Raw genomic sequence first — 14986 nt, 5'->3', positions numbered from 1 at the left:
GAGGAGGAGGAGGAGGAGGAGACGGCTGCAGGGCTGAAGTGGGCTGGATTTATTCCCTGGAAAGACACTAACTCTTTCATGGATGGAGCCGTTACATGGCGTGCTCTCATGGAGAGAGCCAGGAAACGTGAATCTCACCGATTACACAGGAGCCTACGTGCCTAACGAAGCGCACATCGTGTCCGATGAAGACTGACTGACAGCCGGTGTTACGGTAGAATTTGGGGACTCCTCAGATTTTGACCTGCTTAGGTCAATACCAGCTGTTGCAAACTGTTTTTTACACTTAAATACACACGTTACTTTGACAGATTTTACCAACATGTCTGTAAAAAGATGTACATATTATATTATATTATATTATATTATATTATGTTATATTATGTATATATTTAGCTTCCAAAATGTGAACAATTGCTCTTTTATGTCACTGCAGGCTATTTGAGAGGTTTGATTGGATTCTGCAGAACAGAACACTGGAAAAGTCAAAGCTTAAACTCTTAACTAGGCAAACGATCACCTGATGAAATAATAAATGAATTAATTTAAGTAAGCTCAAACACTTTTACTGATATATGAAGTTAGGACACACATACATCTCTAATTCTACCTAGCTAAGCGTTAGCGACTAGCTTACCTGATGCTAGGTTAACTAGCAGAGGCGATTAGCTTAGTTGCCGTTAGCCTAGCGTAAAGAGTGAACACGGACAATTAGCGAGTCTTAGTCACGGAAAACAAAACCTACATCCCAGCTCCGCCACTAATTAACTTGAACATTAATTTTAATTCATATAAACCTCCATAAAAATGATGGATTCAGCAGTTGAAACAAGATTTACGATTATTTTCCTGGCGGGAGTGCTGTTGTTCTAAGCCAAAGAAAACTCCTGTTTCTCCTTATGCTAAGCTAACTTTAGCAAACTTTAATGTTAAATGTAAAGTATTTATGTGTACATTTGATGTATTCCTAGTACTTTATCAAGCAATTGGACAAAACAAGCGGTGTGAATAATATTAAATCCTGTGAAACACTGCTTGTAATTGTATATGCCAGGTACCATCAGATTAAAGCTGCTTACTTTTACTGCACAAACATTCAGTGCAGGACTTATTTTGCAGTAATGCATTAGCACTTACATTAAAAGACTGATTACCATCTCTCTCCTTGCACAAACACACAAGTAGGCACAGTTATATGAAAAATTCGTATTTATGACAGAAACTTTGATAATAATTTGAAATCACTGTTACAAAAGTCTTTGCAGGGTACAAGCAAATGGATGCAGATGGAAACACCAAAAGCAAATCAGTTAGTCTTAGTAAAAGAGCACTGCTGGACACATGATTGTATTTCATACAAAACATCACAGGCACTTCATTTCTTACTTACTGTCTACACAGTAACGTGCAATTACATTACATCTACAGCTATAAACTGTGTCCACTGACAGTATTTTCTGAGGCCTATCTCTTCTGGTGGTCCTGTGGATGGATGGATTACTAAACAAAATGTGACATTAATATAGAAGCATGAAATCAAATGATCAGACAAATAAGTAACAATACAGAAATAATAAACAGAAGCATAAGTTCAGTTTTGCCTTTCAATAGGCCTGAAGATCGACTGACATAGATCTGTGTTCAATTTAAAATACCAATATTTCAGAACATACTGAACATAAAAAATATTGACAGAACTAACTTGGTGTCACAGGGTTTAAAACCTCCATTGGAGGAATGCATCAAGCTTTTGCATTAAAAAAGTGTTTTTTGTTATAATGCCCTAATTTATACATGTATTTTCTATCCTCTCACTTTCTCTGAGTTCTCTCTGAGGCATTGGCTCAATGGCACTTCAGCAGGGCAAAGGTTTGAATCAGAACCCGACTTAAATTTTACCACTCATGCTTTACAGTACGCATTGCAGTCTCACTAACCCCAACACTGGTTATCCAGATTTCTTGATACCAACACTGCTGCAAAAAGCATAACTGGGTTCATAAACATACATGCACTGAGCTCTCAATTGGGCAAAAGTACAATATTTACTATTTTCAGAGGGAAAAACATTACATAAATAATACATAATTTATAATAGAAACAGTTCATGTTTTCATTACAGCACAAATCTGATGAAATGGTGACTTTTTGTGCATGTTTCATATAAGAGTTACTGAGAAGTGAGTTCAAATGTAAATTAACATTAACTAAGAAAAACCTGTTGAAAAAATTAATTTACCATTCACACTGTAAATGTGTAAATGCTCACAGTTAAAAAGACAACAATATGTAGCTGTTAATGATTTGCACTGTTTAGCTTACCAGGAGTAACATTGTTCACCATAACATATACTAGAGACAGAATCATTTAGTAAACACTCTGTACTGTAGAACCGATCAGCAACGGTAGTTAAGTGATTATTCATATTTTGTGATATCTGACAAAGAACAAATTGGCAACACATTGACCATTTAGTGAAGTTCTGAGAAGGTAAATGTGCTTTCCTGCTTTTGACCTCTCAATTTTCAATACATCGTCCTTATCTTTGTCTTGAACTATGTCTTGGTTAGAACATCGTCAAAAAGGCCATCTTTGAACAAATAATCGAATATTCTGCAAATGAAATAAAAGATGTCTGCTGTGTGTCTTATCCTCCTGTTCACGCTCTAGTGTTAATGTAAATCTTTTTTCAAAAGCACCGACATACTCTTATTATAAAACTCAATTGCAGTTGTCAAAGTTCCATTCGTCTGGTACCTGGAGTAAAGAATTACTTGCAAATAGCTGGCCAAGAAACCGAGGGGTAAAATCCACAAGACGAGACTACATGATGTCAACTATTATTTCAGGCAACCATGAATTTCTTAAAGACAATTCAGACCAAACCTCACTCCTTTCTGAGAGTATAACAGAAGTTGTCTGCTGTAACCAAAATTTAACAGTAACTGGCAAGTGGCTGACATAACATCCCACTATGGAATTGATTTTGAACAGTCTAAAGTGCTAATGGTCTCTGCAGCAGATTGACAAGTACTTCTTTGGATGTAGTTTGGACAGGTTAGGATGGATGCAGCAGCTCTAACAGGGCACCAACTGCACCAAAGTAGCCCTAAAAAGACATACAACAACCTTTAGTTTGAAATTAAATAGTTAATAACACACAAAACTACATGTTTAGTCTGTAAAGTAAATTTGTTATTTACATCATAGAAGGTATATAGAGTTGTTTACCTCATGTCTCATGAAGAGTGCTTTGAGCTGGCCTTTGGACCAGTAGTCCATGGCGTAGGCCAAAAGCTTCATAGAGAGGGTGTTCACTCTTAGGAAGTTGCCCACAAACACCACTCTCTCAATGTTCTTAGTAAAAAAAAAAAAAACAAAGAAAAAGAAAAGAGAAAGAAAAAGAGAGATAGTGGGACAAGAACAGTTACGGGCTTCAAATAGTAATAATAATAAAGACAGAAACAAAAGAATCTGCTCTTACAATTAACATCAAGACACTAAGTTACACCTACTCCCAAACAGCAAATTTATCTTTTTAAGTAGTAGTTATTTTTAAGTAAACATACTCATTTCTACCAGAAAGTCATAAATATAAGAAGTTGCCCTTTTTACTTGTTGAGTTTATTAGATTTTTACTCATGTTGTGCACATCAGTTGACACTTGTTTTACATGTGACTCTAAATTATTCAACTTCACTACTGAATACTGATCAAGGGTGTAATTGCTGGCTTTTTAGAGGGTTCCTTGTCTGTTTAATATATTTTTGAATTGAACACTGGCCTGTCCTGTGCTGTAAAGCCCTGTCTCTAATGCAGCTTACCTCCTCTACGCCTTCATAGCCCTGTACAATGCTGCTTGATCAAGACGCCACAAGGCAGCACCGTAAAGAGGCTGAAAGCAAAGAGGAAACTGTCCACAGGCACTGGATGGGATCACATTACTCCACACCACTGGTTAATCTACAGCATTACAGAGCTTTGTAGCATTTTTCAGTTTAACATTTTGGCATCTGCCCTCCAGGTTTACCAATTATGTTAATTGTACTATCTTGGCTTAATATGCAAATTCTGACTCTGATAGAATCACTAATCAAAAGTCAAATCATTTGCTGTATATCACCACACTCACCCATGTATAAGCTTCAGTTTCAAGATGTTTAATGTCTGCTAAATGTCCTGTACCATCCTCCTACAAGAAAAATTTATATGCACAGATGCATGACTCTTACCAGTTTTTCTATTACTAACCTCATTGAGCGCACACATCCTGGTGATGGAGCCGATGTTATTAGTGATGGTGACCAGCGTCGCTCTGGCTAAGTCCTCTTTAGACACAGAGTCCCTTTTCTCTTTGGACATCATGTTGCCAAAACTATCATGAGAAACACAAGACATATTATATAAACTCTAAACTGATTTGGAAGAAACACATATATAAAGTGGCAGTGTTGGTATTCACTTGACGTTTTGTGGATGAAAAAAGTGTACAAAACACTTTAATCTGAAATCAATGGTTCTTTATTCATCCTGGGGTAGGACACTGAGTAAATTTAGTACTGCCCTGGATCCCAGCTTCATTAAGGGTTTGATTCTGTTTATGATGGAATCCACCACAAACAGGCTTGTGACCTACAGAACGAACAATAAAAGCAGCTGTAAACCGCACCTTGAGGCTACAGCCCAGCCTGGCAGCCCAAACCTCTCATAGTCTCCTCCATAAATGTCCCGAACCAGCTTGTCCACACGAGTGCTCTCCCCCTGAGAAGCCATTTCTAGTGCTTCCTCGAAAGTAGAGCAGCCAGTCAACAGGCAACACAGGCCCAGGAAGGTCCCACCACCAAGGCTGACAACACACAACGGAGTAAAATAAAAATGGAATACATACTGGAGTTAGAGTACATATACAAGGTTTCTGTCAGAAGTACAACCAAAAAACAGCACTGCAAATTAAAATACTCTCATCTAGTGTTCACAGCAAAGGACAGAGGGCTATAATGTGGGGGGGATGCTCTGGATTCCCTTTTATCACCACCAGAGAATCACATGAGAAAAAGACAATGGACTGTGTTGATGGAGGGTAACACCCTACTAAAAATAACACCACAGTCAAACTTAGACAGATTTGAAAACTTTAAACTAAACCTAAATTAAACTTGAAAACAGCCATGCTAGATAAAGAAAATTTTTATGTAAAAAATGCTGCCACTTTTCAGATCAGGCAGATTAAACAGGCCACCCACTAAACAGGTCATTCTCAGATCAGTTAGGTCGTTTGCAATAACTTGTGATATTTTGGGAAAATATGATGAACTATTGACATGTACAGCAAATCTAAAGCAATTTTAAGTTAGATATTCACTGTTCTTGATCCGTTTTATCCTCTTTGTACTATTCTGCTGCTAATTTCTCAACAGTGTTCACCAGATAGTCATTAACAGCTTTGTTTTGCATGTGGTCTGGAGCAAATGCTGCTATTTTTAGATTTATTTTTTGTTGTTGAAACCAGGCTGTCTGCTGCAGCTAGAAATGACACTGATGAGTACAATGAGAATAAACAAAATGGGTAAACTTGTAGGGCAGATGCCAAAATATTAAACTGAAAGACGCTACAAAGCTCTATAATTTGGAGGGGAACTGCAGAGTTGGGGGGTAATTTTCTGTGTTTTCATTACCATTACTGACCCTTTTTATGCACGGGTAGGACAGTCCGTTAATTTTAGAGGTTAAGGTATTGCAAAGGCATCATGAGCAAGAAATTGGTTATATATATATATATATATATAAAATTAATATAATTGGTTATATTACCGTTGTTTGTTATGTAATTTAATTGTCATAATTTAAAGATTTTTTTACTGACACTTGACTTAAAAATGTTTTACTTGATTCTACAATTTAAAAAAAAAATTTTCTTCTATAGTTAATACTGATGCTGTCCACTGTAAACTGTTCTTCTATTCTTCTTGTAGACAAAAGAATTTCCCCATCGTGGGATAAAGTCTATCTTATCTTATCTTAAGATATGTCGATTCTAACAAACAATATGGTAAATGCATATTAAATACCCATGACTAATATTTACCTAGTCCCAGTGACTCGTTTGTAGTTATTCTCAGAGTAGACAGCCAGGATGCTGACTCCAGATCCAATGTTGACCAGCAGCAGAGGATAGGGATTCTCCAGTGTGTAGGGCCTCTGGACGCAATGATCTGGGTCCGTGGGGTTTTCAAAGTAGTAGCACTCAGAGGAGACACTGGACACCACCGAATCAATATACAGCACCCCCCGAATCAAACAGTCCAGCTCGTCTAGCTTGTGAAGCTGCAGGTCAGCCATCTTTTTTGTTGAGAGAAAAGAGAGAACATGATAACATCACTGCTGGGGTGTAGTCAGATGTACACAGAGACAGGAAACTGAGGGGGAGGCAAAGCAAAAGGGGAAAAACAGGAACTTTCGTTACACTTAGAAGAATATAGGTGTTAAGCTTACTAAAAAGAAAAAAAAAAAGATCATATCTGCATCTTTTTTGTGGGTAAATACAAAGATATCCCCCGTTACGACTAATATATATATATATTTATCTTTTTTTTTATACAAAGAAAAATATAATAGTGCTATAACTAGATCAACTGATGCATTACAAAGCTACAAAAATTTGTTGTCAAAAAGTGAATATTACACATTCCCCAGTACAGACAAATCTAATATATAATACGTCCTTTTAGTTGTTATATCCACTATAAGTGTTACTACATCTTTAGTTGTAGAGGTTAGGTGTTCTAATGCTAGTATGGTACTTTGCTCTTAGGGTGTTATTACATAAGGCTCCATAACATGGTATAGAATACACACACACACACACACACATTTATCTCTCTTCTTTTTCATCCTCATCGTCCAGCCTGTAAAAGCAAACAACAAGAGTACAACTGCAGACCCACCGTGCGAAAATCAGACTCAAACTTGTATGCTCCCCCTCCAGTGGCACAGAGGGTGGTGTGGAGGCTGGAAAAGTGTTTGTTGCGCCCCATCTGCAGGAAGGCCGGCAGGTCATGTGTGGGGAAACGGATGAAGTGTAGGTTTCCAGACCTGCCGCACAGTGTCAGGTCCTGCAGCTCCAGGTGTACATCCCTGATGCCCGTTTTCCCATAAGCTGTGTTGGAGGTTAGATAGCGTCGGATGCTCTTTAGGTTCTCCACCTCTTCCTGCTCCTCCTCTGCTGTGATGTCTTTGGGCTCAAAATACACCAGCTTCACCAGCGTGCCTCCAATGTCCATCCCAAACCAGGGGAAGGCTGCAATGTGTAAAATAACAGATGCAAAAACACTAAACAAATTAAAATATAGTCAAAAATTTATTAAATTAAATCAAAATAGAAATATATTTGTAATGTCTAAATAGATATAGATACTGGACATTACAGCACAGGTCTCAATGCTGTCCTATATAATGGCCAAAGCTTCATCCACAGTACAGTGTGTACCGCGAACGCCATCTTGTTGCAAAACAGATACTGGCTATTTACTGCCACCACATCTCACCGATATTACACTGTAACATCATTCCCACGGTGATTTAATACACTGGACCCTCTTCTTAAGCTATTTTAATTAATACAGAGGAATGTGTTTGTTTGTTTGTTGAATCATTTTCTTCATCCAATTCTATATTTTCACTGACCATTATTCACGGGGAACGCCTATTATTTGTGTACACACACAATGAGACGTCCTCCAGTACATACACTGTCCCCAGGCTACTGGTTTTAACACCTACGCGGCCTTGTTTTCCGAAACGAGTCGATCCGATGCCTCGTCGTCGAGTTGGAGGTTCGCCGTTCGGAGGTGGCTCTTCCTGCGGGCGCGGCTGCTTCATTGTTCGGCTCGTTTCTGATACCACCGGGCATCTCCTTGTTGGACCGCGGCTGCTTCGAGGGCGTTTCGTCTTCGTCGGTAGTATCATCGTCGGGCTGGTGGCCATTGAACGCCATTGAAATGACTAATTAACTACATATAGGTTAAACTTTATGTTAAAATAAACCATTACACATCAATTGTATGTGCGAGTCTGAGGCTAAACGAGCTAGCTAATTAGCCGGCTAAGTAGCTGTGCGGGCACAACGGCTGAGGTGCACGTCCCTTATATGTCAAAACGAAGGGGCGGGGTACGACGTCGATTGACAGGAGTCAGAGCCAATGAGAATGTGGCTCATCCAGACAGCAGCTTATAAAAGGACCCTGATGTCACGTTTCTTTTTTTATGTCAAAAACCATCCAGAGCTGCATGGATGGGGTCAAATTCAGACAATTACATGCTTTGAAGTTAAAATACAAAAAATGTACCTTCCTTCAAATGCCAGTTGCTTCTTTTTATTTTTTGTACTAACATACAGTAGAGACGTGCAAATGTTTGGGCCCTACGCAAATGCCTACTATGCAAATGCACCATTTTATAGAGTTGTCATTTACTTGTGGCTTCTCTGAAAGGAGTACAACATACACATTCAATACAGTAATCTGTTGTAATTTCAGGTTTATTTATGTGATTGCAGGAGTGCCTAGCTGGATACAAATACATAAAACTTTAAAAGACATAACAATTTCATAGAAATTTAAAATGTGCAAAGCCTTTAAAATACACCTCACATTCCTTGTATTGAAGGTGCTTTGCTATTTACAATAGCTAAAAATCTCTCGTTTCATAGAACATGTCACAGCCAAACCTTTAAGGAGAAGAAATCCTGTGAAGAAATATCTGATTTTTGCAAAATTTGAAATGAAAACACGTAATGCTTAGCTGATTGACCTTTCTGAGTGCTGAATATGTGAGATATCACAAGTGCTTTCGAATGTTTGATACCAGCTTTTCTTAAAAAGCATACTCAGGTACATACAGTATTTACAGTGGCTTCAGAAAGAATTAAAGTTAAAATTGAAATTGATAAAACTGAGAAAATTGTATTTAATTGGAAATGTATACCCTTTAGCAGCAAATACAGCTTTGTTTCTTGTTTGCTGAAGTCTCTACAACCTTTGTCCACGTGGAAATGGGCTGTTTATCCCATTCTGATGCTGCCATTACCAGGTATGGTTCAGATTTCGTCTCATCGTGCAAGAGAATATTTTTTCTGGATGCTCTCAAAATCCCTTCCCATCTACAACACAATGGAGTGAGTAAAATATCAGTTAGGGGTAGTTTCTGAAACCACGGAGTTGGTATATAGTCATATTATATTTATGACATCAGCTGTCATGCAATGCTATTGCATCAGGAGGAAAAGAAAAATTATCATGCATGATGCTGGTACTATTTCTTCCATTACAATTCAGGTCCATGATACTTTGATCCTCACTAGGCCTCACTATGGCAGCCTTATTTTGAAAGTGCTTATCAAACAAGTGAACATAGAATATTTCTATATTTTATACACAGCCCCAATGTAGCTATAAACCCAATTATGTGCAGAATAAATAACCTGAGATCTCAACACAGCTCCATGAAGAGCCCTACTAGAATAGGGATATATTTGGTTTTTGTTCACTAGAGTGAACTTCATTTAACATTAGGATAACTGTAATTAACTGGCAAGTCAGCTATTTTTACTATACTTAATTATTAACCCGGTTCAATGACAATAAGGCACCATATCTCTAAGATTGACATTTAAAAGCCTAATCATAAAGTTACGGTATTGAATTCCCCTAATTTTTTAACTTCCACGTGATCAGTAGTGCAAGGGCGGCCACTCCTGCAGCGGTCGCAATGTACTTTGTGTTATTTGTAAGGATCCAAGAAGCTCCGCTCTCTTCTGGATCTGGCGACTGCGATGATATATCCACTGGAACAGGTTCAGTGGAGTAGTTCTCACTGGAGTGGGCGTTTAAACTCGATGCAGTGGCAGCAGTGGTGGTAGTGGAGAGTGGTGATGCAGAGGTGATCTTCTTGGCTGTGTCACTGCTGCTGATCTGAGCTTGTGGTGATGAGGTCTGGCCATCTAGGTTAAGGATAGACACCTCCCCGGACACATGTACCACATTCACGCGCACGTCTTGCCTTTCAAGACTCTGACAAGGAGACTCATAGTGGTTTTCCTCTGGTTCGTTAGGGTTAAGAGCAATGCCATTCTCCTGATACGGTACTCCAGAGACTGTATTCCCAGGGGTGGAGCTGACAGCAGAGCATGCAGGAACATGGGCAAAGTTCACAGTGTCCTGTGCATCATCACTCATTTCCAGGCGGTCGGTATTTCCTGAATAGGGCTCCACTGGTGAGTTGGTTGCTAGAATATTAGGACCACCATGATTTTGGGGCTGGATGCTGATGAGTTGTCCTGGCTTGCTCAGACACACAGTGCTGTCATCAAAGTGAGAAGCATTCACAACAGCAGCACCACTCAGGGGGGAGGCTGTAGCTGCCGTTGTAGTCTGTCGGTTTGTTTCAGCGACCTGCAGGAGAAATTTATGTCACATAATTTTTATTAAGAGATTGATGGAGAAAATATTTGAAAAATATAAATGAGTTTCTTGAACAGAAATGTTTATGTACAGTGTGGAAGTTAAAGCAGTATTTGATATTCACCTGTGTAGTTTGAGGTTCAGAAGTCTCTTCAGGCTCCAGGACAACAGCAGGTACTTTCTCCACAAGAGGGGTGGTGTCCTGGACTGGGGGCTTCTCTGGGGTCAGTATGGGGAAAGAAGATCGATCTGTCACATGTGAGTTTGTCTGAGTTGGAGGTGGACTCTGTGGTGCCCTGATCTCTGTGATTGTTGAGGTTGTTTGCAGAGATTCTGAGCAGGACAGAGTGTCTGTTTCAGACTGTTCAACAGGACAGGACGCTGGAGGAGCCACCACAGAGTTGACCTCGCCGTTTCCTGTGCTCACTTGATCAGGAGTGACACCTGTACCACCAGCCATATCCTGGATGTCTGACTCAGAGTTTTCCTCTGGCTCCTGGTGAGCATTAACCTCCCTCTGTAGTGGCGGCGGTGTGCTGGCACCCGTGTGTTGGATCTCAGGGGAAGGAGGCGGTGTTGATGGAAGAGGAGCCACTTCAATCTCAATTGCCCGAGGAGGCTTAGGTGGTAAAACATCCCTGGGAATTTGTGCTGCTGGGCTCTGTGCAGCATGTACAGGGGTTTCAGGTTGGGGTGTGGTGTGGGCAACTGGCTCTAGAGGAGTGGGCGCTTCAGCTGATGGAGCAACAGTAGCCTGACTTTTTCCACTTTCTGGAGTAGGCAGATGACTGCCAGATGGTGGTGGATGGACGTGTGCGCTGATGACAGTCGCTGAAGGCGGGCTAGGGTTAGAATCTAGGACAGAGAAACCATATGGTTATTAAAATGTGTTCATCTGATAAAGCTCAGTAAAAAGACACACAAACCCTGAATTTATACAGTAAGTTTGTTTATCATTTACCCTTTTTAATGGAGCCTGTAAAAAGACAGACAAAACAACATTAAACTTCACAGGACCAGCAAACAAACATCATGTTATTCCCTGCAGCATCATGTGGAAAATAACAAAACTTCATTTTTGACTGTTGTCATTTTTATTATTATTATTATTATATAAATAGAAAAATACATTCTAAGAATGTACTGAAATTGCTAAAATACAGCAATGTAGAAAAGCTACTAAAATTACAGTAGACTGCTGTCCAAGATGTAAGAATACTTTCCACTGCAAACATTGCCACATGAAACTGCTTTGACCTGACGACACAAACAGGAACAATGAACACTGAATGAATGCTGTTCTTGTTTCTTTGTATGTGACTGTCACATCAAGGAGATTTTTTTTTTTTTTTTTCAGAAAAGACTGAAAGCAGCAAGACAAAAGTCAGTATCATCGAGTGGAAAAGCGCTGTAAGTGATCTAACCTAATGATTTTCTATCATTCTCTGACGCTTTGCTCTGAGAAAAAATACTACAGACAGCCATCAAGTCTTTATTTGTAAAATGCAATTAGAGGTTAAATGCAACTTCCTTAAGATGTAATGAATATCTAGGTGTTTTCTCTCTTTGTGGTCCACTATAATAAACAGTAGTAGGTACATTAACTTACTGTTAATGCCCCTTAGAGCGTCATATTCAGCTCTGATCTCAGCTGCAATCGTTGGCTGCTCACATGCTTCGAGTGCTTCAATTAACTGCTCCGGCCAGTTTTCTCTCCTCTTCAGACACTCCAGAAGAAGCATCATCCCATCAAAATTCCCATTATTTTCTCTTTTTGCCTCTATATTTTCCTAAAAGTGGATTTTATGAGAAAGGCAAAACAGCATTAAGTTAGCAGAAGTAAGTTTCTTTACAGTGTACTCACAATTGTTTTCATCCCCAGCCGTCTTAAATGAAACTTACCCTGTCGTGATCAGTCAAACAGGGAAGATGGGCTATAATTTCTCTCACTTTCACCTTGGATGCAATAGTTGACATTTTCCGCCGCAGGTATCCTTTCTGCAGCTTTTCACTGGCAAACGACATCTGTGAAACTAGAGAGTGGATAAAGAGATAGTAAACACTAACATCAGGTAATGTACTGTAATATTCCTCGCTTATTCCATACTTTGGAAGGGAACCATTACATGTTTCATCTGAACAGTCTCGTGGGGCCTACACCTCTTAAAGATGGCAACAGGAGGCAATGCTAATAACATAGATGTCAGAAAATGCTTCATTTTATACTATCTGCTACATTTCTACTGAATCATAAACTGCATATCATGTACGGAATTAATAAAAAATCTCACCATCCCCTCCCTAATTTTTATTCCCAATATATGTCAGACTAGGAATGTGTAATTTTGCAAAGGGGTACTTCACAAGTAAATCTATGCTACATATAAATGCCTGAGACAAAAAGGCATCATGGACACATCCTCTGTCTCTATGATTCCCTTTTTACTGCACATGAGATATGAAAGTACCAAAGAAACACACAATAATGAAATCAGATCTCTATTGTCTGCAGTGTTCAGTGGAGTAAAGAGGGGATCGTTATTCTCTGGTCAACGAAACAGAAAGTAAAAGTGAAGATCAGCCATGCTGCAGCTGTGTAAAAGAAACGTTTTTTAAAAAGGATTTGATTCTCAGCATGGCTGCAGTCCTTTTTCTAATGAAGGGGGAGGAAAGCACTCTTTTCAAGGTTGCAGTTGTCTGGAGTAAGAAGTTGAACAGGCCTGGACTAGTCACTGATTAATCACCTTCAGACTCCAGTTTAATAGCTGAACTTTTCAAACATGTCAACAAAGTACACCCACACATACCTGTGTTTTTTCAGGGTCAAACAGAAAGCTTAGGCATACTTCTTCTACTACACCTTAAAATCGCTGGTTTGCTTGGACCTAAACAGATTAAGTAATCTCACGTCAGCTCCAGTGAGGGGGGTAAATATTTTCACCATGCGGTGGCACCACGAGCCATATCAAGAACAGTCAAACATCAAAGTTTACTGTAAATGTGGGACAGCAGCAGTGTGTCTGTGGTTAAAATGGCACAAATGACAGCAAAGAGCAAAGTCTTCCTTGTTGTATCGCACAGCGGCCATGGTTTACGTGACAGATGCAGTACAACCTGTTGGGTACTACTGAGAGTTAAATGTAAAAAGAAACAGTGTGTGTATTGTTTCCAAGCATGCATTTAAAGTGTGAAGCGATGAAAGATGACAGATTATTACAATAAGCATGACGGTGAGAGAAATAGGGAGAAAAGGACCTTGACACAAGGGCAAATTCTGCGAGTCGAGGCAAATGAATGACCTCTAAACTCCCTTGACTTTCCCAGAGTCTGAGTCAAATTTCACACATAATAGATCTGTTTGAGTAGAATCACAACACTGTCCCTAAAAAAAGGTTGGATTTTTTCTTATAAAGCTCACGAGAAAAGACAGTTTAAAGAAGTGGAAGTGAAGACAGACCTATGTGCTGTGCCATGAGGAAATAAATCAAGTCTATTTCTCGGTAATCAGTTGTCTTAAGAAAACTGGGAGGAATTTAAAAAGCTGCACACACGCAGGGGCGACACACACTGAAACATCAGATGTCGAAATAACTACATCTAATGTACTAAATAGGGTGGGAAATGTTTTTTTAAAGGCTGCACATACACAACAAAGACAGACATTTACTGAAATACAATGAACACAAATACAATTTGGTAGTAAAACGAAGGGTGGTGTATTATTAGACTGCACATAAACAACAAGGTCACTGTCATTTGCCTGTGTACTGAGAATACACTGCCCTTTATAAAACAACTACAACTAACGATGTGAAGTGCTGTAATATATTATATTATTTACTTTTTAGACCATTTTAGGAATAAAACAACCGACGCCAAAGGTTGGGAAGAACTAAAAAGGGCTGGAGCAACATCAGAGACTGAAATGTGGCTGTAATGTACACACATATGCTGAAAAACAACCAACAGAAGAAGCTCTGAGGAGTTAAAAGTTGGTATAATGTACCACACAGTAATAAATACGACACGACCGAACCCATGTCACTTGTTTCCTGACTTCGCAGGCTATGAATGAGTTATATTCAATTGTTTCAACCCGCTTCTGTCTTATTACACGCTACATTGAAGTGTATTTATGTTAATGTCATATGAATTTAGCTCACCTTTCGTGTTTTGCTGTCTAATCACTTCGTGACTCTCCAGACGTCGTTACTGCTGCTTCACTAAAACCTGCGCCGTCCTCCTCACACACGCACACATCTGCGCAGCTGTTACCCTGCACTCCCGTTCTGCATTCCTATTGGACAAAAGCTCCGTCCATCAAACCGCGGACCAATAGGGCTACGTTATGCTGCAGAGGAGGCGGGGTTTGCGTAATCTTGACACTGTCCGTGACCTTTCTTCTGCTGATGGCAGGAGGGCAACAGAATTAGATCCAATCTCGACTTCTGGTTTACATCTGTCACTAATCCCTGATCCTAATCCGTGCACATGGATGAACAGAGGGAGATGACTGGGTCAGCTGTGT

The 14986-nt window shown here is 39.5% G+C and overlaps 2 protein-coding genes across 3 annotated transcripts; both read right to left on the bottom strand.

Moving 5' to 3' along the window:
- Positions 1-1191: 1191 nt before the first annotated feature.
- On the bottom strand, positions 1192-8139 carry pank2 (pantothenate kinase 2). Of its 2 annotated transcripts, none has more exons than XM_026340323.1 (7): positions 7781-8139; positions 6946-7298; positions 6087-6340; positions 4671-4847; positions 4253-4376; positions 3233-3358; positions 1192-3110 (listed from the first exon to the last, which is right to left on the bottom strand). In XM_026340323.1, exons 1-7 carry the CDS (start codon positions 7992-7994, stop codon positions 3060-3062), a joined length of 1299 nt encoding a protein of 432 aa, XP_026196108.1. In that variant the 5' UTR covers positions 7995-8139; the 3' UTR covers positions 1192-3059. The 2 variants fall into 2 exon arrangements, with proteins under 2 accessions (XP_026196108.1, XP_026196109.1); XM_026340324.1 differs by having other exon boundaries at positions 4704-4847.
- A 372-nt stretch (positions 8140-8511) lies between these two features.
- On the bottom strand, positions 8512-14710 carry mavs (mitochondrial antiviral signaling protein). Its single transcript, XM_026339967.1, has 5 exons — positions 14622-14710; positions 12361-12491; positions 12068-12248; positions 10583-11313; positions 8512-10449 (listed from the first exon to the last, which is right to left on the bottom strand). The coding sequence occupies exons 2-5, from the start codon at positions 12481-12483 to the stop codon at positions 9706-9708; spliced, it is 1779 nt and encodes a 592-aa protein (XP_026195752.1). The 5' UTR covers positions 12484-12491; positions 14622-14710; the 3' UTR covers positions 8512-9705.
- Between the last annotated feature and the right edge of the window lie 276 nt (positions 14711-14986).

This window comes from Anabas testudineus, chromosome 22 (genome assembly GCF_900324465.2).
Source record: "Anabas testudineus chromosome 22, fAnaTes1.2, whole genome shotgun sequence".
Classification (NCBI taxonomy): domain Eukaryota; kingdom Metazoa; phylum Chordata; class Actinopteri; order Anabantiformes; family Anabantidae; genus Anabas; species Anabas testudineus.
This window is presented reverse-complemented; position numbering and strand designations above follow the sequence as displayed.

Bases quoted from the DNA above. Each gene is read 5' to 3' on its own strand.
- mavs (XM_026339967.1), bottom strand. From the start codon at position 12,483: ATGTCGTTTGCCAGTGAAAAGCTGCAGAAAGGATACCTGCGGCGGAAA. The intron at 11,314-12,067 runs GTAAGTTAATGT...TCTCTGTCCTAG, and splicing joins CGCTCTAAGGGGCATTAACA to ATTCTAACCCTAGCCCGCCT. The intron at 10,450-10,582 runs GTGAATATCAAA...TTTCTCCTGCAG, and splicing joins CTGAACCTCAAACTACACAG to GTCGCTGAAACAAACCGACA.
- pank2 (XM_026340323.1), bottom strand. From the start codon at position 7,994: ATGGCGTTCAATGGCCACCAGCCCGACGATGATACTACCGACGAAGAC. The intron at 4,848-6,086 runs GTAAATATTAGT...GTGTGTTGTCAG, and splicing joins AAACGAGTCACTGGGACTAG to CCTTGGTGGTGGGACCTTCC. The intron at 3,359-4,252 runs GTTAGTAATAGA...TTTTTTACTAAG, and splicing joins GGATGTGTGCGCTCAATGAG to AACATTGAGAGAGTGGTGTT.